At 50.9% G+C, this 19,571-nt stretch overlaps 6 protein-coding genes across 6 annotated transcripts; 4 read left to right on the top strand and 2 right to left on the bottom strand.

Moving 5' to 3' along the window:
• Positions 1-808: 808 nt before the first annotated feature.
• On the top strand, positions 809-1,828 carry MRS44_018565 (uncharacterized protein; the record flags this gene model as incomplete). The annotated part of the gene is made up of 3 exons (XM_065616037.1): positions 809-1,065; positions 1,199-1,292; positions 1,358-1,828. 3 exons carry the CDS (start codon positions 809-811, stop codon positions 1,826-1,828), a joined length of 822 nt encoding a protein of 273 aa, XP_065472109.1.
• Positions 1,829-4,077: 2,249 nt separating this feature from the next.
• On the top strand, positions 4,078-4,947 carry MRS44_018564 (uncharacterized protein; the record flags this gene model as incomplete). The annotated part of the gene is made up of 2 exons (XM_046268950.2): positions 4,078-4,283; positions 4,338-4,947. The coding sequence occupies 2 exons, from the start codon at positions 4,078-4,080 to the stop codon at positions 4,945-4,947; spliced, it is 816 nt and encodes a 271-aa protein (XP_046123516.2).
• Positions 4,948-5,318: 371 nt separating this feature from the next.
• On the bottom strand, positions 5,319-7,549 carry MRS44_018563 (uncharacterized protein; the record flags this gene model as incomplete). Its single annotated transcript, XM_065616036.1, has 4 exons — positions 5,319-5,553; positions 5,606-5,996; positions 6,049-6,428; positions 6,492-7,549. The coding sequence occupies 4 exons, from the start codon at positions 7,547-7,549 to the stop codon at positions 5,319-5,321; spliced, it is 2,064 nt and encodes a 687-aa protein (XP_065472108.1).
• A 3,406-nt stretch (positions 7,550-10,955) lies between these two features.
• On the bottom strand, positions 10,956-11,738 carry MRS44_018562 (uncharacterized protein; the record flags this gene model as incomplete). Its single annotated transcript, XM_065616035.1, has 3 exons — positions 10,956-10,970; positions 11,026-11,208; positions 11,343-11,738. The coding sequence occupies 3 exons, from the start codon at positions 11,736-11,738 to the stop codon at positions 10,956-10,958; spliced, it is 594 nt and encodes a 197-aa protein (XP_065472107.1).
• Positions 11,739-13,865: 2,127 nt separating this feature from the next.
• MRS44_018561 (uncharacterized protein) lies at positions 13,866-14,299 on the top strand (the record flags this gene model as incomplete). The annotated part of the gene is made up of 2 exons (XM_065616034.1): positions 13,866-14,116; positions 14,176-14,299. 2 exons carry the CDS (start codon positions 13,866-13,868, stop codon positions 14,297-14,299), a joined length of 375 nt encoding a protein of 124 aa, XP_065472106.1.
• A 3,213-nt stretch (positions 14,300-17,512) lies between these two features.
• Positions 17,513-19,543, top strand: MRS44_018560 (uncharacterized protein; the record flags this gene model as incomplete). The annotated part of the gene is made up of 2 exons (XM_065616033.1): positions 17,513-17,758; positions 18,020-19,543. The coding sequence occupies 2 exons, from the start codon at positions 17,513-17,515 to the stop codon at positions 19,541-19,543; spliced, it is 1,770 nt and encodes a 589-aa protein (XP_065472105.1).
• Positions 19,544-19,571: the final 28 nt, after the last annotated feature.

Raw genomic sequence — 19,571 nt, 5'->3', positions numbered from 1 at the left:
CGATGCCGTGGGCTGCTTTCTTCTGGTCTCTCGTTCGGATGATAGTGCCGGATAAGAATGATTCAAGTGAGGCCAAAATGAATGGAAAACAGGAGCCTGAGATTTCTTACTGTGACGATGGGCGTCATGTTATCCTTTTACGAGACAGAGTCGACGAGACTATTCTTCGAAGCCACGCCTTCATGTCAACTGGCGCCGAATACCGCCCCCCGCGTCGGTGCTTTTTACCCATGAACCAGATTTCCATAGCACGTTTGGTGTCGATGTGCCTTGCATTACAGTGTTATTCGCCCGATCGTCAACTTTCATGACCCGCCAAGTAGACGTAGAGATCCACATGTCGGATGACCCAGCTGAAAATCCAACCACAGAAGGCGTAGGATGATTTTGGATGTTTCCAAGGCTACATGGTAGGACAAAGAGGACACTTTTTGTGGTATTATGGATAAAATTGACTTTCATCCCTTGCGTCCTCGTCCACTTAGGTAGCCCCGCTAAGTGTTGTTACCTCTTTCGGCTGCGCCATATCGAGGCTACGATCGACTCCAATGCATGCATGCAGAGCCTCATCCCTTCTTTGTCACACACATTCTCGAAAGCAAAAATCGGCCCAGAGTCCTAATACGTCGTATTAAGTACTGGTTTATAAATCATCCTCTACTGTATCAGATTCAGGCCAGAACTATCATTGTTAAACACATTCTTCAGCATCCCATTTCCCGTCCCGCGCAAGATATTCCTTTTCACCGTCTTTCCAACTGTCAGCCAGGTCAGCCTCAACACCGCTAGGCCCTCGATCTAGGCAAAAATGGAGTTCGACAAGCTAGAGGCCAACGACCCGAGGGTCACGCCGGACACAGCTTCTATCCGCGGCAAAACATACCACTATCTGCGGGCTGATCCGGAAACAGAGCCCCTTGCAACAATCTTCCTCATCCACGGATTTCCAGATCTGGGCTTCGGCTGGCGATACCAGATTCCGCATTTCGCATCACTGGGCTATCAGGTCGTGGCGCCGGACATGCTCGGCTTCGGCGATACTGATGCACCTGACCAGCCGAGCCAGTATGCGTTGAAGAGCATTGCCGAAGACATCAAAGAGCTGGCAAACGCGATTGTCAAAGACAAAAGAATCATCCTTGGTGGACATGACCTGGGGTGGCGCCGTGGTCTGGCGCACTGCCATGTGGTTTCCCAGTCTTGTTCAGGGCGTCTTCAGCGTCGGCAACCCTTTCACTCCGCCTTCGTCGGTCTTTCTTTCACCAGACGATGCCGCTCGTAGCAAAGGTCTGGTAAATTCGAGGTACCAGGTCACAATTTAGGGGTACCGAGATCGAAGACGAGATAAGGGACGAAGAGAAGGGTTCGACAATTTCTCAATGCCATGTTTGGAGGGACCAGCCCTGAGGGTGAGGTCGGATTCAGCGTCACAGAGGGCGTTCTCTTTGGCAATCTCCCTACACTAGGCCAATCCCGACTCATCTCGGGCGATGATCTGGACCATTATACTTCCAAGTATTTTCGAAAGGGAGAACCTAGGCTGAAGGGGCCCCTCAACTGGTATCGCACACACGCGCACAATTATTTCGACGAGCTGCAACTCTTGCTAAAGCCGATCAAGTTTTCTATGCCAGCGCTCTTTCTCGCTGCTACGAGGGACGAAGAATTACCACCAAGCATGTCGGATGGGATGGACCAATACTTTGAGGACTTGACTCGTGGGGAGGTCGAAGCATCCCACTGGGCTCTATGGGAATCACCTGCCGAGGTCAACAAGCAGGTATCGGCGTGGTTGAAGGTGCTGAGACGAGATGCGCAACAGACGTAGGCAGCGATCAAGCCCTTGGTCAGGAGAATTGGGCTCCTCCAGTTCAGGTTTCAGCATCATACAAATCTTCAACATGCTCTTCGACCAGTTTCATCTGCTAGATAATATAGCCGATTGGCTCCGACCCTACACCAGTGAACAAACAACGCACCCCGAACAGCCTGCAAGGTGTCAGAAGAGCCTCCTAAGGCCGAACAACACGCTAGGAAGGTTATGTAGGATAAAGTTGCGGCAATTGGGCTTGTACCAGCTAAAAGTCCTACCTCTCTCTTCTTACAACCCCTTTTGGCTGCCTTGCTTGACCTTACTCCTCAAGGCATGTCTCTCCAAGTGTTCAACATTATATCCTCAGCAATTAAAGCATTATCCCCAAATCGGGGCCGTATGTCCTTGCGTTCTGACTCGCACTCATTCTTTCTGTCCCAATCGAGACTTGATTGCTGCCTACATAACCTGTAATTTGCGTGCATGATTTTCCCCATTCGACGGCGCCTTCCACTTTAACAATGAACGAAAGATTCCTCAACTTCGTTTGTCTTATTCGCCACCTGCATCCGTGTTGTGCATCTCCTTCGTGCGCCGAGGAGAGCAATGTTGCGCCATTCCAGCTACTTCTCCGTTGTCGCAGATGCTCGGTCCTGCGTTACTGCTCTGTCGCCGATATCTTTATCCGCCCCCCCCCCCCCCCGGGCAGCAACACTACTCTTCACATTTCCAATGCTTCCGGGGCGGCGGTCGAGTCGTCGCGCCCGAGTTCATACGTGCTGAGCAAGCTGCAACCCCCCTCACCCCTTGCAAAAATGTCAGAGGCACTGGGGTTCCACTACGATGTCCCACGCACGGTCCATATCTCGATTCATCCTGGTCGGTAATGAAAATGAAGGCATGGGACCAAAAGTCAAACGAAAACATGAGCCGATATGCTATTCTAATGGGGGTTTCGTGATACTCTAGGGAATTGATATCGTAACCGAGGCCCGCCTTTCCGATGATGCCGAGAATAGCTCGGCTTAGCCACTCGAGTACTCCGTACCTCGAATGACTTAGCGGCCCACTTCTCCCCTTTCATCCCGCCAGCGATCAGCCAGAAGGAGCGGCTTTTCCGAAAAGATGGGACTCAGGGCTTTGATAGGCCGGGTCGAGAAGTCGGGAACAAGTGTTTTGCGTTGGCAACCGTGCTCGTCTCCTTCGGCCGCCAATCTCGTACCGTACGCATTATCTGACACCACGTAGCAACCAACAGAAGCTTGCTTTTGAAAGCCAATATCCATTTCTTCAAGCACGGTGCGCACCCGCAGTTACATTGACTTTGGGCCGTGCGCAAAAACCGCCCACATGATGGGGATGCACCGTCTTTTCATGCGAGTGATGATGGCCGCTGATCACTAGCATAATGTCCGTTTTCATCGTACTTAGTACGTAGCATGTAACCTCAATCTGCACGCACGGATTCAGCGAGTGGAGGTTGATGGAGCTTTGTTTAATGAGGGGTGGAGACGTAGAAAGAAATTTGGCGGAATTGTTCCCCATCATTCAGTCTAATCAAGCCTACTGCCCTCTCGCGTCTTGGCACCGAAGGCATGGGTGATTTTTAGCCTCGGCAAACGGAAAATTGCTTCGGCAAGCGTTAGGCCTACGAACTCTTTGTGCCATTTTGGCTACCTAGTAACCAAGGCGGAGCTTGAACAGAGTGGGCTCTAAAGGTTACGGCTAAGATTGCCGTTGAAATTTTCGGGTCTCAAGCCGATGTTGATGTCGAGCAGAAAGTAGAGATCGGCCAGCCCGGTCTGACTTTCGCTTTTGCGTCTTTTTTTACCTTTTTTTTTTTTTTTTTTTCCGGGGGGGGGGGGGTTTCTCCTCTCCCCTGCTCAGCGAGCGGAGCCCATTTCAACAACTCATACTTTCTGGCCCATTCTGGCCCATTTTGGCCTTTATTGCCTCGGTATCTGTTTTGTTTGTTCACTTAGTACGTTCCGCATGTTCCATCAACTTTCTACCTCACATTTCGGTCCCATTTGAGCTCTGCGATCGCATGATTCGATACTCGAACACCAGACTCAAATTTCTCTTCTTTCTTAGCCGGCCTCTGATGTCGTTGAAATAAGCTCATCACGTGATGAGATTTTACTAGCATGCACTATACCAATTTAGGCCAAGATGACCCAGCAATTAGTCAGCTTCCTAGAGAGATCTACGCCTTTTGCCCGCCGACAGTCTAAGAAAGCTTTTCTCCAATCTTTGCTTCCACAATGACCGTTTGGCCAGCCATGGATGATGCACCGGAAATGGCGCTACGCAAGACCGACCAAGGCGCGGTGCCCGAGCCCGTGGTGGTACACGTCAAATCAACAGCAACGGACATGTTTGGCGAGAAGTCATTGTGCTTCGTCACCTGTCACCAAAACCCCTCCAACGTGGCAGATTCGAAGTGTTTCGGAAAGGCATGCACAGTTATGTAGGTCGAGGGAGGTCCCTTTTTTGTTTCGGCAGTTCTGACACTGTTTTGTAGAGAAAATCTAAACGCCGGCATTATTAAAACGCCAGTAAGGCTTTGTTTCGATTCGGCCAAGGTCTTCGAGTCATTTGCAAATTCATACAACACAGCACTGTTCAAAGATATAGAGCTCGTTTTGTCTTACTACGACACATCGACGGCGAAGAGGTTGTCTGCTCTTTCCAAGTTCTGTGGCCTAAGCCGCTTGCAAGTCTTCTGGAACGTGTTTCCCGAATCATGCGCTTTGCATAGGACCGAAATTGAGCATCAATTTGCCTCGTCTGTCAGGGCTGAATGTGCCGTTGCGGTGACGTTCCAGGAATGGGGAATAACGATGGTCTCGAAAGACTATGCGAAGGCCCTCGACCTGCCCGGCCTATTCAACTTTGCTGAATGCAGCACAAACAACGACGACCGGCAATTCTATCACTATCATTTCCCCCAGTCGTACCCACCTCATTCGAGCTGTTGCTCAGGGTACTTGAAGAGGAGGGAAGGCAGATGGGCTAGGCACAAAGAACTGAAAATGGTATACGCGAGCCTGGTGGCAGCACAGGAGGACAGGCCAGATGTGCCTTCAGTGCAAGATATATTACAGCAACTAGGAATTACTGTACGCAACTAGCCGGGGCTTCCTTTGTTTTCTACTCACTTTAGTCGTATATACAGCTCCCTCTCTATTTGGCACGTATATCTTGCTGCTAGTGAACATAATCAGACGATAAGGCGGCACAGTGTGTTGGAAGTAGCTACGTCTTCAAGACCTACATAGACCACATTCTGTGTTGTGCAAGTCACACCATGTAATGCACCATATTAGACACATTAGAGTATATATAGCAACTTCATCGCTGTTGAAAGCCTTTCTTTCTTTCAGACAAAATCTACCAACCTGCTTTGCAGCCCCTAGCTACTTAAATAATACAGAACTCATCGTAACCGAGTCTCGTTCCCTGCGGAATCGGGTCTTTCCTCGAACGCTGGGCATCAGGTGAATCAAACGCCCTCTACCTGGCTTGATCCATTTCTCGAGGATGCATTGCCGTACTCCTTAATCACCCACCTGATAAATTTATCCCACAGTTGCTCCCACTGACGATAAATGCGGTCGTGTTCGGCGCCATCGAGGCAGGCGTGCTGCAGGCTCCATTGGATAAACTGCTTCCAGCCGAACAGCCCCATATCAGCCTTGCCTACCATGACCTGGTAAAAGTCGTGTGATAGAGTCGACCTGGATACCTGTCAGTAAATTCAGAGACAGAAACTTGCCAGCAGTGGCTTACCGAAATAGCGTCCCGTTATCTGAGCTGATGGTGCAGTGAACGTTGTTGGCCAGCAGTTGATACATCGCATGGCCACTGACACGTGGGGTGAGCCCAAGGATCTCGTTGGAGATGGGACACAGCTCTAGGCAGATGCCTCGTTCCTTCATGAGCTGCATAATGTACGGGTGCTTTGCGAGCGCAAAACCATGGCCGATTCGCTTCGACTTGAGGAGCAGCGCGTCGACCAGGTTACCGTCGGTATCCGAGCCCATGTCCAAGGTCTCGCCGCAGTGAAAGAGGAATGGGATCTCCACGTTCTGATCCGCACACTTCTCCTGGAACGCAATGAGCTCTGGAACAAAGTCCTTGATGGGCCGCCCCTTGGACTCTTCGCCGACGAGGTCGAAGCCTATCCTGGAGTCAGCGTTTCAGCCCTTGCGCGTGGGTATCTATTTGCTCACCCGCGATCCACCGTGGCCACTTCTTCTTGAACGTAAGGCATTCGTCAAGGGCTTCCCTAATTTGATCGGGACTGAATGACCGGGGCGTGCAGTAAATAACCTTGAGGCCGCCAAAGAACTTGCCTTCGCGCTTCACTTTCGCCTGGAAGCTCTCCACCTCTTTGATGATGAGCTTCATGATGCCCTCATTGTCGATGCGCTCGGAACCGTCATCCTTCCATAGCTGGTTGCTCATCATGAAGTTGGGTCGGATCTCAGCATAGATGATGTTGTCCTCCAGCAAGTCCTCGAGTAATCGCCTTGTGTATGCTTTGTAGGCCGTCTCGTAGTTAAATAATCCCTTCATCATTCTCGTTCGCCCGTTGAACTTTTCCCATGCCCTGGACGGTATCAGTTTTTTCGCTTCCTGGAAACTCACACTGGAAAGGCAGCACAGAACTTACCCGGATGCTGTCTGCAGGTGATTGTGCGCCTCTTCTTCGTGGAACATGAGCTTATTCTGTAACCAGCCATCGGCCGTGGCCTTGTTATAATGTTGGCCAAACCGGTCCCTGAACTCTTGAAACCTCATGGTCTGCCAAGGAGTGTATGTAGCGGAGAACAAATCGCCCGGACATTCTCTTTCCGGGTTCATGATCTGGAATTGGATCTCGCACCGACCAAAGTTCTCGTAGCCGTTGTCCGGAACGAGGGGCAGATTGCTCATGATGAACATGCGGTCCATGCCCTTGGCGATGCCCAACAGCACGTCAGGCTGCAGGCAAGCATTGAAGTGGATGTGCAAGTGACTGCCCTTGGGCATGCGCTGAGCGACTTTGAATAACTCCGTTCGATCAATAAGCTCCCTGTTGGACAGGAAATGGTCGCCGGCAAACCTAGGGTGAAGTTGGCCCCCATAGCCCGTCCTAGGTGGAGCTTTCCCGTAGACATTGGCATCGTCCTGGGCTTTCAGCCTTCGGATGATGGCATCAGCAAGCCGCTCACGCGACGTAGCCTCCTGCTGGCAGCTGTAATCAAAATCCAGCGCCCTCTCACGGAATAAAACCTCTTTGCGCAGTTCGTCATACTCTTCTATAGAGCTGGGACTTGCATTAGAAAGGTTCACCGCGCTCAAGGGGTTGCCGGAGCTTCGAGCTGCAATATCGGCATCGTAAGCCCCAATGAGACTCTGTGCGGCGGCTTTCTCGCCTCGATCCGGGCCTTCCAAGCAGGGCTGTTTGCTCTCCGCCATCGGGTGGTGTTGTGCTGAACGCTGTGTAGTTGGTTTATCGTAGGTATCTTGTGGAGGTGGATAAAAGAAAACGTTGGTGTGTGATGATGGCAGGTTTGAGCGAAAGCCAAGGCAAGAGTTGCACTGATATATATAGTGAGGGCTCAATCGCATTCTGGCTTGCAGTATGCCTGGGCGGAGTTCGCCAGCTTCGCCTTCCGAAGCGGGTCCCTGGCCATCCGTCTTGTGTGGGTCAGCCCAAGGAAGACCATCCTTAGTGACTTGCCTCATTGTAGGTTCAGAATACCCAAGGCCCTAATAGCAGGCCAAGCAGCCAAGCTCCGTGCCCACAACACCGTAGAAGAGTCACAAATGCCTAGAGGGGGTAGAGTTAAGAGCTGCTGGAATACTTATTTGATGAACGAGATGTGACATGACGTGTGAGATGCCTATTTTGAGTGCTATTTGATGTTACGGTGTAAGCAAATGGCAGTCAGAAGCCATCTTACCACCGAGTGAAAAGTGCCAAGTTTCGGGGCCAAGTTTCGGGACCAAGCTTCTGCTTGTCCTACTGTACGAGGTTAGTCTCAGTGGACGGATGATGGGGGCATGGGAATAGAGGGTCCGTTACTGCGATATCTCTATAGCCTTACGCCTTCGCATATCCAACCAGGTCCGTGGGTTGTCTGTCCGCTTTCCTCAATTATCTTGATCGTCACCTAACACACTTCATGGGCTGCCTCCATGGCCTGGATAACATGATGTTTGAATATGCCTATCTTAGACCATGGTGCCTTGCTCCGGCTCTTTTACGCGTCTGCGTTCTCAAGAGTGACGAGGCCTCGCCGGAAGCATGTGTTCGCACACTCTCGACACATCAAGTCCAAGAGCTACCGCCACCCGACGGCTCCTCACCTGCTCCCACGTTACTAACGCCACTCATGCAGCTAAAATGATACGTGCGGTGCGCTGCTTTGACAACGGGAGGCCAGTTTCAGCGACCAGCCTTCTAAGGCGCGCGCAAAAGGCTGACAGTGGGCAAGACCAACATCGAAAATGAGTTTCCCAGGGACTTTGGCCAAGTTCCGCCGTCGCCAAGGTTGGCCCATGAATCCATGATCGGTCACGCCGTCGGCTACGCTCATAGGCCGAGAAGTCGAAGTTTAGGAAATTTGACATGTGCGGCAAATTTTAAAAAGGAGTGTGTTAGGGACTATGCGTTCTAGCCATTGGCTCGATAGGGTAGAAAGACACAGCAAGAATTCACATTTGGTCACATGTGAAAATGATAGGAACGGAAGTTAAGAGAGAGAAAAGAGAGAGAGAGAGAAAACTTAAGGCCTATGAAAAAGCAGGAAAACTGTCTATACAGCAACTGTCTGGGGAAAAAAAACCAGCTGGTAATGGATGATCAGGCCATTAACGTATGAGTGCCAGCTGGAAAAAACTAAATATGAAGTATTTTGGGCCTTTCAGAGGAGTTCTGTGACTCGTGAAAGGTGATCGTAACCTCGGAGAGCATTGCCCAGTCCGTTGGCTTATGTGCGATCGTAGCCTTTGCCTTTTAGAGCATTGCGCAATCGCCGGATTTGAGAGCATTGCTCCGAGCCCTGTGACTCCATCCGAACCAGCAACATCGTTGCTGCCCCGTTCTTCTTCCAGCTCGCCTCACTGGCGGCTGCAAGTGGGATCCCACGTGATCGCCGTCTTGGCTTGCGCCTCATCCAGGCATGCCCAGGTCTCGACCTTGTCCACACATCTCGATTGCCGTTGAATGGGTCAGTGACTTGGGTCGGGGCCTCAGTTTTGGGCCATTCAAGGTTCGTGACGCAGCACAAGGTCTTCCAACGCGTTCCTGCTTTTCCTCGCAGGGAAAGTCCTGCAGGAACGCGTTGAGAGTAAAGGGGAAAGAAGGATTCGGAGGCAGTGCGGGGGGATGGGAGAGATACTCAAATCACATTCATGACGCCAAGGGGAGACGGAGGGAAAAGGGCCAAAATCGGCCACCAATTTTCTGGCCTAGCGCGACCTTCCGGTCGAGTGCGCAAAACGTCCCAAATGAGCCCAACATTCCCCGTCTTCGGGAGTGGGAGGGAAAAGTGCCAAATCGGCCGCCAATTTTCTGAACGAGCGGACCCGCCATTTGCGTCTTCAATGGAGGTGACCAGAAGAAGTGCTGGGCGTCGGCAAATGACCTTAGCGTCCTTTTTTTGACCGAAATTTTCAGCAGTGGGTCGATGGATACTCGTGGCGGGAAATTTACGTTTTCTCCCCGAAGCGCCGACGCGCTATCCTATCGCTCTGGATCTTTTTTGGATGTCTTCCCTGCCACAGGAGGAGCGAACGAGCAGGCACATGGAAGGAATCCAAGCCTGGCGTGCAGCTTGCCGTCAGGGAGAAAAGCATCTGCGACTAGCCGTCGTTGTTTGGAGGGCCTTGCGCGCCTTCCGATACTCCCGATCTGTCTTGGTTCTGAAGGCAGTCGCGACGTCCGGCGAGATGAGCTCTCCTGAAGTCTTTTTGTCCGTGCCCGTTAAGGCCCCGATGGTTTCTCAAAGGCAAAAAGCATGGTCGGGTAGCCAGAAAAATCCCCGCCCGCTAGCAATCCGCTAACAGCTGCGGGGAAGAATAAACTTTTCCAGACCTAAATGGAGGCACAAAATGGTAGAGTGCCAACTGTAGGGTAGGTAAAACTCCAAATCACACACAACTACGAGGGGAAGATAGAATGAGGATGAGGCTTGATTGCCCACAATTTCTCCGATATTGATATAGTGAGATAAGTACGAATTCAAGTTCTACTGCGTGAATTTGTCCTACACCATGTGCATACTACCGATCACGCTGCGTCATATCATTTCTTCTGCCTAGTCTCTGCGACGACATCGAGTTTGGATACTGAAGCCAATTATGGGCGTCATCGAGCACCTCCAAAGAGTGGAGGACTTTTGCTGGCTTCGGCTTTTTTGCCCACGTCTACACACAGGAATGGGGGAGGCGGGTGCTCACTGGATCTGCTAGAGGAAGACCATAGTGCTCTCTTGGCGTGGTTTCCTGGGGAGCGAGCCAATAGACTGACTAATTACCCTGCGTCCCAACAGCCTATGTCGTAGGGTAGGCATTTGATCTCTAGCCGCCTGCGGTCAGGTCATCATGGCGTTATGTAAACAACCTCAAGTTCACAGACAATACTTGGGTTAGCGAATTGGACGTTGGGCCACCAAAGTCCTAGGTAGGTCAGCCACACGATGTTTGAGGGAAAATATAGTACAGTATGGGGCGGATGAAAAGAAGAAGGAAATAAAGTCAGCAATGGGCTTGGGGCTCGCCGTTTCGGTTCGTCTCTGTTCAGTAGTCTTTTTTGTTTTTATTTATTTTTATTTTACTTAAAATTTTTTATTTGTTTTTTTTTTTTTCCTTTTTAAAGAAGATTTCCCTCCATACTATCTGGATATTATTGGAGAAGCGGCATGCATGATGGTGTTACATAGGCAGCCACCTCAAGGGAAGATGTCTCACGATGATACAAGAATTGTCTGAACAGCGTTATAGACCTGTTGCAGGATCAGCAGATCTAGTATCTTGGCGTCGTCTCTTTAAATATAGAGACGAGGAGGAACGAAGAACAAGAAGGAATCAACAGCAGGAGCCGGCCAACCTTGGCTTCTGGACATCCTTCCGCAAATAAGTCGTAACCTCAAATAGTGTCAAGCTATCGTCCTTATTAGCTTCAACCGGAGTCAGATTTTGATCTCAAACAAGCTTACAACGCAATTCCAGTCCGGGGTGGGTTGGTTCGAAGGCACGTAAGCCTGACCAGTCCAGCACCGCGTGGAGGGACTGTAGTAGAATACGAGATAAGGAACGCCACACATGCGCCCGAGCTTGCGGGCTCTGTTCTTAAGAGTGCGACCGCTTTTCGGAGTGAGTTCTGCCTGGCAGGGGAAGCTCTGAAGCCTTCTCAGTATTTGCTCTAGAAAAGATGGATGACAACTAGGTTTTTTTTTTTTTTTTAAAAAAAAATAATAATAATAATAATAATAACAACAAAACAAAATAAAGCAAAATAAAATAAAATATATACCTTGGCATTTGCATCGGGATTGTTTTCAGCAATGGATCTTGTGCCCACCCAAGACTGGCTATTCAAGTCCCAAAAGCGTGCAACGGAGGAAGTTTTCCCATCCCTCCTTCGGTCGATGGCCCTTGACAAAAGGCTCTTACTCGACTTTAGGGCGTAGGCTAGCCGAAGACGGTTCCTCCTTGAGCCAGACTTTCGGGCGTAGACTGGCCGAAGACAGTTCCTCCCCGACTTAGACGGGGATAGCTTATCTTGGTTCTTCCGCAAATCCAAATCGTGCTGGTTGAGGTCTTCAGGCCGCTCCCGAACTGTATGGTTGGTAGGGTCGAAGTCATTGAGACTGGGGGTAGGGCCAAAAGAGGAAGCGTGAAGGTTGTCTGCCTGGTCCTGAGCGTTCATGGTGTCGCGACTTGGGGATTTTCGACAAAACTGCAATGCATGTAAATGATTAAATCGTGGACAAAAGTGGCATTCTGCCTTGATGGACAAGTCGTGATCGGCCGCAGATATACATACTACAAGGGCAGCCGTTTTTGACCACAAGCGCTTCACTCGAACGGACTTTTTTTTTTTTCTCGTGGGACAACAAGACCGAAATCTACCGTAATGGGCGTGCAATGGATCCCATTGTATGAAGCGCGCACATCCTTACCGAAACCAGCAAGGGCGGTGGGTTTTGTTGTCACGTAGACGCCTGCAGTGCGCAGGGATCGGGACGCATTACATTACGGCCGAAATGGTGCGTGCGACGTTCTGGTTTGGCTACATGAGGTCAATTTCAGCCACCGTCCATCGAGCCGCGCCAAGGCTGACAGCAGGCGGGACAAACATCCGACAGTGAGCTTTCCAGGAATGTTAACCACGTTCGATACGTGCATGATCGGACACCCTAGTAGGCCGATAAGCCAAAATTGGTCGGTTTGAGGGCGCAGTAGGTTTTACAGACTTGACAAGTTTTACAACGGCTTCTGGATTGCAGGTTTCTCGCAATTGGCTCATTTGGCATTTTGGCTGGTTTAAGCGTGGATAAACCAGCTGAAAGATGCACTGCTGGATGAGCTATGTGAAGAACTCATTCGGCTGTTGCATTCCACGCTTAGGAAGCCCTTCCCCTACAAACGACCCATCCGCATCATTGATTCGGACGTCTAGCGTCTCTGGCCATGCTGTGAACCATGTCGTCTTCCACTGTGAACGGGATCTGGAACCGTCCGGAGATGCGAATTCAGCCACGGAAGCCCAGCCCTGCGCTTCGCGCTAGAATTTGGCCATTTGCGTTCAGCCCCTCCAACTCCCCAACTCCGTCACGCACAGAGCGCCCTTTTCAACCGCTCAATGACCTATAGGGGCTTCATTTGAGAGGATCAGACTCGTAGCGCCGCGTGGTTTGGGCGGTTTCAGGGCTTGCATTTTGGTATCGTACATTTTTGACCCCGCGGTCAAGCTACTGGAACGTCTGGGGAAATTTTCCGCCATGGGAGCAAGTAGCATGACGGCGCGATCATGCAGGTATTACATGCAGCTATGGCGTGCGGAACATGTCGTGCAGGTACTACGTATGGATATGCAGGAATGACTACTGAATTGGACCCTTGCAGAGCCCGCACGGATCAGCGGGGCGGTATGTCACTCAACGGTCCCGAAACATCTGCGGCAAAGATCCGTTCCTGTATCCGTAAACGAGTGAGTGAGGAAACGACTGAGCGAGGAAACGAGTCGTACCCGATCCCTTTTTCGGCGCTTTGACAAAGGGTGATTACTTTCTTCAGTGGGGAAACAAGAGGCAATTTCCGTGCCCTTTGCCCTCTGTCCCTCCGATCGGCCTCGTATCTAGGTGACCTATCAACTTCAATATTATCGGGCCATCTGCATCGATTTGTCATTTCGTAGCCACATTTAACATTATTGCAGCTGATTCCCGACGTGATGATCAGGCCCGCTTGTCGCACTCGAAGTGGCTCTAGCTTCTATTGGATCCACTCTAATTTCAGCACCTCTCCACTCGGGGCGCACCAGACGAGCCCCGCGGCAGGACCATCAATTGGCCTCTTTTCAACGTGGCAATCATCGGCCGGCGCGCAACGGACGGCCGGCCTGGCACTGACTAGTACCCGCCCCGGCTGCCCCGGGAACAATAGTGGCCGTTTCTTGCCTTTTGGATCTGAGCAACAGAGATGAGCAGGTAATGGAATGATGCATGGGCAGAATATCAGGCAGTTGATGGACAAAAGGCTCGCACCTTGTTTTACCCACAATGGCAGGTTCCGCGCCGATGTACGAGTCACAATCTGCTCCTTTTGAGTGGTATGTAGAACACTACGAGACAAACAGCTGTTCGAGCCTGCCAAGAACCATTTCCCATCGGGCTGGACCTCGGCGGTTACCCCTTGTTGCACCTGTTGGTCGCTGCCATCGTTAGCGTTTCAGGCGAGCACCTTTGATGATCGAAGAATTTCACCCGCAGTTTCTCATGTCCGCTCTCTCTAATCATCGTTTTCATTCCCAATTTCCACTGCGCGTCTCATCATGAAATATCCTCCGCGAAGACATCGCCATAGGGCCCATGTCTCTCGTGCGCAACCATACACCACGACCCAGTATCGGATAGCCCGGAGGCTATGCAGACCCAACGTTTGGTCTCGTCACCGACAGCACCGACAGTTTGCGGGCCCACCCCAGTCGACTCTTCTGAGGCAAAGGACAGTTGCCCGGCTTGATCCGCAGTCTCCAGCTTACCAGCCAGCAGGAGACGAAGGTCCCGGCTATCAAGATGAAAGGTTCGTGTTATACCAGCATAGAGAGCCTCTCTGATATGCACGAGCTGAACAAATCGTAGAGGCAACTATGGCGACGGTTTTGTCGGCGACTACGGCGAGGAGAATGCGTGTCAGAATCATCCGGAGCTGGAGCAGCGCATGAACCAGATTATTGAGATTGCCAGGGTACAAAGCAAACAGTGATTCTCCCAACAAAAAAAAACCCTTCCCCTCTAGATTGGCCTTAGCTTCACTTTGACGTATCGTGCGCTGACACTTCATGTCTTTAGAATTCATGACATAGACAAAACGTCAGTATTTGGATAGGTCGAGTGATCTCGCTTTCTTGCCTCTATATGCTAACCATTTTACCGGGCAGAACGAGGGAATTGGTTCAGCAGTACGTAGTAGTCTTCGGCTCCTTCCTCCCCCTTCCCCGGGTCGCCGCTCCTGCTGACGTTTGAGTTGGATAGAATGAGGGAAGTAGCACAGCAGTAAGTATCGACCTTGAACTTCTGCTTTGCCTTTTTTCTGACATGGTTGCCTGCAGGGTTTCGACAATGCGCGAGGAGTGAGTGATATCTTTCATCTCAAAGGGAATATATTGAGACGCTGAACGTTTGTAGAGCACGAGAACTGCCGAATAATTTAGTTGAGAACATCTTGCTGCCCCTTTTTCAGACGGCCGAGACTCTATTGCAAGGAGAACAAGACCAAGTGCGTCACTCCGTGACGGGAGAACATGCAACAATGGACCCTGTCGAGATGTCCATTAAAGGCAACGAATCTCGTTGCTAAAGACCATATGAGAGTCAGATATCATGATGGTGTGGCCAACAGAGGGTTTCTCTCTTTTTTTTTTTTTTTGCGTTTTTTGTTCATGTAGTCGAGGAATCGATATCGATGTCTCGTGTCGTGTCGGTGGCACGTTCTAAGACAAGGACCTCCAAGTGACGTAGCCTATCCAGGGTAGGATACCCTATTTCATCGAGTAGATTCGTGGTAGGGTTACCTCGGTGCCTCGCGGTTTCAGAGTGGGCTCTCTCCACTTCCTAGGATGGGGTAAGCATCAGTTCAAATGGAGCTACAGATAAAGGGAAATAGGTGTTTTGGTGGCGATGTCTGGATGCTTGAATTGTCTTTTCCTTCTTTGCCTCCATTTTTTGATCACTCATTACGTGGAACATCAAATGAGTTTACCTAGGCGTCGACTTGGTTTTGTTTGGGCTGTCACTGCTTCACTAAAACCAGAAACGACTTTAGGAGAGTAGACTTTTGAAGATTTAATGGTATGAAGAAGGATGGCCCTCGTCTTCCGAGGCATGGCATTGATCGTGTGCAGGCCAAGATGTCTTAGCACCTTGATTGATTGACCGTCCCTCTTCATCTCCTGGCACTTCAGCAACAAGAATTCGACCAACCAGTATTTGACGTGATTGCGAGAAGGGCTACTGATGCGGATGAAGATGATGCCACCCCTGGTATATCGCAACGGTATATTCAATACAGCTAGTAGTTTCCTATCAAGCCCCGATCCTTCTTCCAGTAGACCCCAGGGCCCTTGCCTGAGAGCCCAGAAAAGTCGCCCCAGAACTCCCATCACTTCTTCCGCTGAAGCTATCTAATACTACAGGTTGGAGCGGGCTCTCCGCCGGGTTCTGTGCGTGAACTATGTACGTGTATGCCTTCCTCGGTAGCCCGGGTCTCATTAGGCCAAGGAAAAACTTTCCAATCGCTAAGGATTCAGACGAGGCAGTGCGTAGCAAAGGCGAGTGTCTTTTGCTGCGCTGGCTCTGTGATCGGAGGCTTCCGGCATGCTATGTGTCTCGCCAAGCCGGCCCGTCGTAGGCCACCGGTGACAGCATCGACCGAGCAGTCCCAACCTCGTTCCTGTGATAACCGCCAGTAAGCCATCCGCCAACCTCTCTTAGTCTCTTAGAGGCAAATACGAACTTGATTGATTCTTCCACTTGGGCCTCCATAGGTAGGGGAGGGCGGCCAGAGGGATGGTGGGGTGTATCATGGATTGTAGTAGGTACGCGTTGAACTTGCCATAGCTGAAGGCAAAGATGTGTAGCTATCTGCTGATCGTTCCACCCGACTGATCGAAGCACATGAATCGATACATTGCGTTTTGTCTTTGACGCACGTTGGAGATCCCGCCGCGAGGCGGTCCTTGGAGGGGTGCCTGTGAGCTGCTGAAGGAGCTGGTGACGGAGCTCCCGGTGTTGCTGAGAAAGCTGCCCTTGGAGCCGCAAAAAAAGCTGCTCTTGCTGTTGCAAGATAAGCTGTTGTTGCTCTTGAAGCTGCTGCAGCTGCAGCTCGAGATCCTGCGTGGAAGCCATAGGCGAAACGTTGTCAAAGGAGGGCTCAAGCTGCGTTGTGTAGGTGTTAGGTTGAGATACCTCAAGAACGCGAACAACGATATAGGCTCCCTCAAGTAGGTTCAGGTTCAGGTTCAGGTTCTATTCCTACTCGGTTTTAGCCGCCATTTCCCAGCAGCCATCGCTCCCTCAAGTAGCATCCAAAAGTGATTCGCTCTTGCGCAAGGACGTTTCATCACGTGATAAGCTGCTTTCAACCTGCCCGCTCGCTCTCTCAGTCGATCCTCTTGTGGTAGGGAAAGCGTCGAAAATTGATGCCAGGGTGTTGGGATGGCGTGCATGTGCTTCGGGGAGAAAACGTAAATTTCCGCCGTGAGTATCCACTCGCCCGCTGCTGAAAATTTTGGTCAAAACACGGACAAATGCGGTGCTGAAGTCATTTGCCGACGTCGAGCGGGTCCTCATACATGAACGGCCGGCCTTACCTCAGCAGGCTCAGACCCACTCACTAAGCGCACAGACGTACCGATCACGTGCTTCTGTGAGAGGGCCTGAGTGGTTTCCGACGCGTTTTGGTGTGAGTGCGACTATCTACCATACAAAATGGGTACAGTGAGTGCCGCTTTGCAAACGCGACGTGAACGCCATCAACTCCCACGCGGCATAGCGCCTTCAATTCGACACTTTTCATTATAATTAGTATTTCCGAAAATCCTACAAACACCAGGTACCTGCTCATCTTGTTTTTGTTCAATTGGATCCGGTTCTTGTGCAATATCACTACGAACGGCCTTCGCGTCGGAAAATCCGCCAGCTAATTCACTCGACAACGACCGGCAACTCCACCATCTCCTGTGCAACAAAGACTCCATTATTAAGAGAGGCTCTCCCAAGCTAGTACGACCTTCGGGCAGCCTTGGACTTGGTACTCTACAGTCCTCTGTTGTGAAACCGACACGAACATCAACGGCTCCCAGATTTCATGCAATAGCGATAGTCGGATAGTCCCAGACTCAAGGCATCCGCCTTTCCTCACTCAACCGAATTGAAACGGATATTCAGGAGAGGCTGCCGATTTGACGGATCGTCGAGCATGGCTGAGATTGCCGCCACTAATATGGATGACGCGCAATTGACTTCTAAGATTGAGGGTTTGGTGGGTTTCCGGCCGCGAGTTGGGCAGGTAGAGGCGATACGCAAACTCGTGGTTGATCAGAAAGATATGATATTGATTGCACCGACGGGTTGGGGGAAAAGCCTCGTCTTTCAAACAGTTCCAGCCCTGGCTGGTGGAATTTGCCTCATGATCATGCCGCTGACGCTTCTAGAGGAAGATCAGGTTAGTCATCCGCTCTTGATACATGACTACGAGTACGGCTTATCTGAGTCGCCTTAACTAGGCAAGATCAATATCTAGGGTCCCAGGCTGCAGTCCATGTGTACTCAATGCAGGGACGAACTCACTGGCATTGCTTGAAAGCATCAGGAAAGGTGTGTACACCCATGGTTAGTGAGAGCCTTAGATATCTACGAACTACGTTCTGATTCTGTAGTTCTTCTCGGTCCGGAGCTTGCATTGTCTGAAACCTTTAAAACAAAGGTGCTTAGAGACCCGTCGTTCCAACAAAAGCTGGCTCTTGTTGCTATAGATGAAGCTCACGTAGTTTGGGAGTGGGGAGCGTCATTCCGAATGCACTACAGTCAACTAGTTGTACTGAGAAGCTTCATTCGCGGAACGGTGCCATGGCTAGCATGTTCTGCAACACTTGATCCTCAAACACTAGCCAAAGTGAAGGAGTTGTGTGGTTTTGATTCGAAGGTCTTCATCCAGCGCAACTCTGTTGATCGCCCGGACATCTTCATTGATGTGAAGCGGATGGCACATCCGCTTACCACGTTCCGAGACCTTGAGTTCCTCATTCAGCCAGTGAGGAAGGCCATAAAGGATGCAGTTGCCCAGGACTGCGAAAACCAAGCGCGAGCAGCAATAGCAGTTGGCGACATGCACAGTGCAACGCAGCTTATATCCCTCGCCGCACGAGAGCCACGGAGCAGCCAGGTCCTTCAGGGAGTGGACAGCCGGACATGGTGCATGAAAATCCGCAAGACAGTGGTGTATTTCGACTCCATTGCGACTCTTGAGGCTGCCGCAGCGTTATTAACTGTAGCACTAATCAACACTGGTTGCTCAAAGACGGCTGCATCGAACGCGATCCAGCCGTATCACGCCGAGCTCGCAACCTTCGATAAAGAGAGCATCTCGAGGGAATTTGCGAAGCCTGACAGAGAAACTGCCCGGGAGAGCTCCAGGCATCGCATTATCATGGCTACTGATGCCATGGGAATGGGCATCAACAATCCAGATATCCAACTCGTGGTACAGTGGAGACAACCGGCCACACTATGCTCTCTGTGGCAGCGGGCAGGTCGGGCAGCCAGAGGTGCTGGTATCACAGGAGAGTTCATCTGGCTCGTGGAACCTTGGTGCTTCGAAGTGGCGATGCCCGAGAAGGGATCTCAAGGAGCTTTACAGTCAAGCATGGCGCGCAATCGATCTCTATCTCAGGAACTGAGTGACGTGATCAACAGCAAGCACTGCACCAGAAAGAGTATCCTCCAGTTCTTCGAAGATACTGCTTCATACTTGCACCCTTCCGGCCCACAGTCTTGCTGCGCTCTTTGTCGAGGAGATCCACCGTCCTTACAAGTCAGAGTTGCACGAGGCCTACCGAATACGATGGTATCACAGAAGCATATCGTTGCTGCTGCAAGAGCCGCTCTGTTGAAGTGGAGGAAAGAGGCTGCCCAACGGTGGTCCTCTGTATTGTCTCGGGGCGGAGAGGATTTAGTGCTCCCCGATACTGTATTACGCAAGCTATCACAAGCAGCGTCTTCCATCGATACTGTTGACACGCTAGGGCTGCTAGTTGGTACTATTTGGGCCGCTCGGGAGACTTATGCAACTGAAGTAGTAGACCTCCTACGAGCTGCATGTTCGGAAGCCAAGGTGGCAAAGGCCACCGAATTTAGACCAAGGAAGCGTCGTGCTTTGCAAGAGATTGAGAGCAACAGTCAAGGGACGAGTAAGAAGGCACAGAGGGCCACAAAGCCATATAAAGTATAAGCCGAGCAATGAGCATCACAGCGCGTCT

The sequence above is a fragment of the Fusarium solani genome, assembly GCF_023522795.1.
Source record: "Fusarium solani strain SB1 chromosome Unknown bctg00000016, whole genome shotgun sequence".
Taxonomy (NCBI): domain Eukaryota; kingdom Fungi; phylum Ascomycota; class Sordariomycetes; order Hypocreales; family Nectriaceae; genus Fusarium; species Fusarium solani.
Note: the sequence above shows the minus strand (reverse complement) of the source record. Positions and strands in the feature narration are given on the sequence as shown.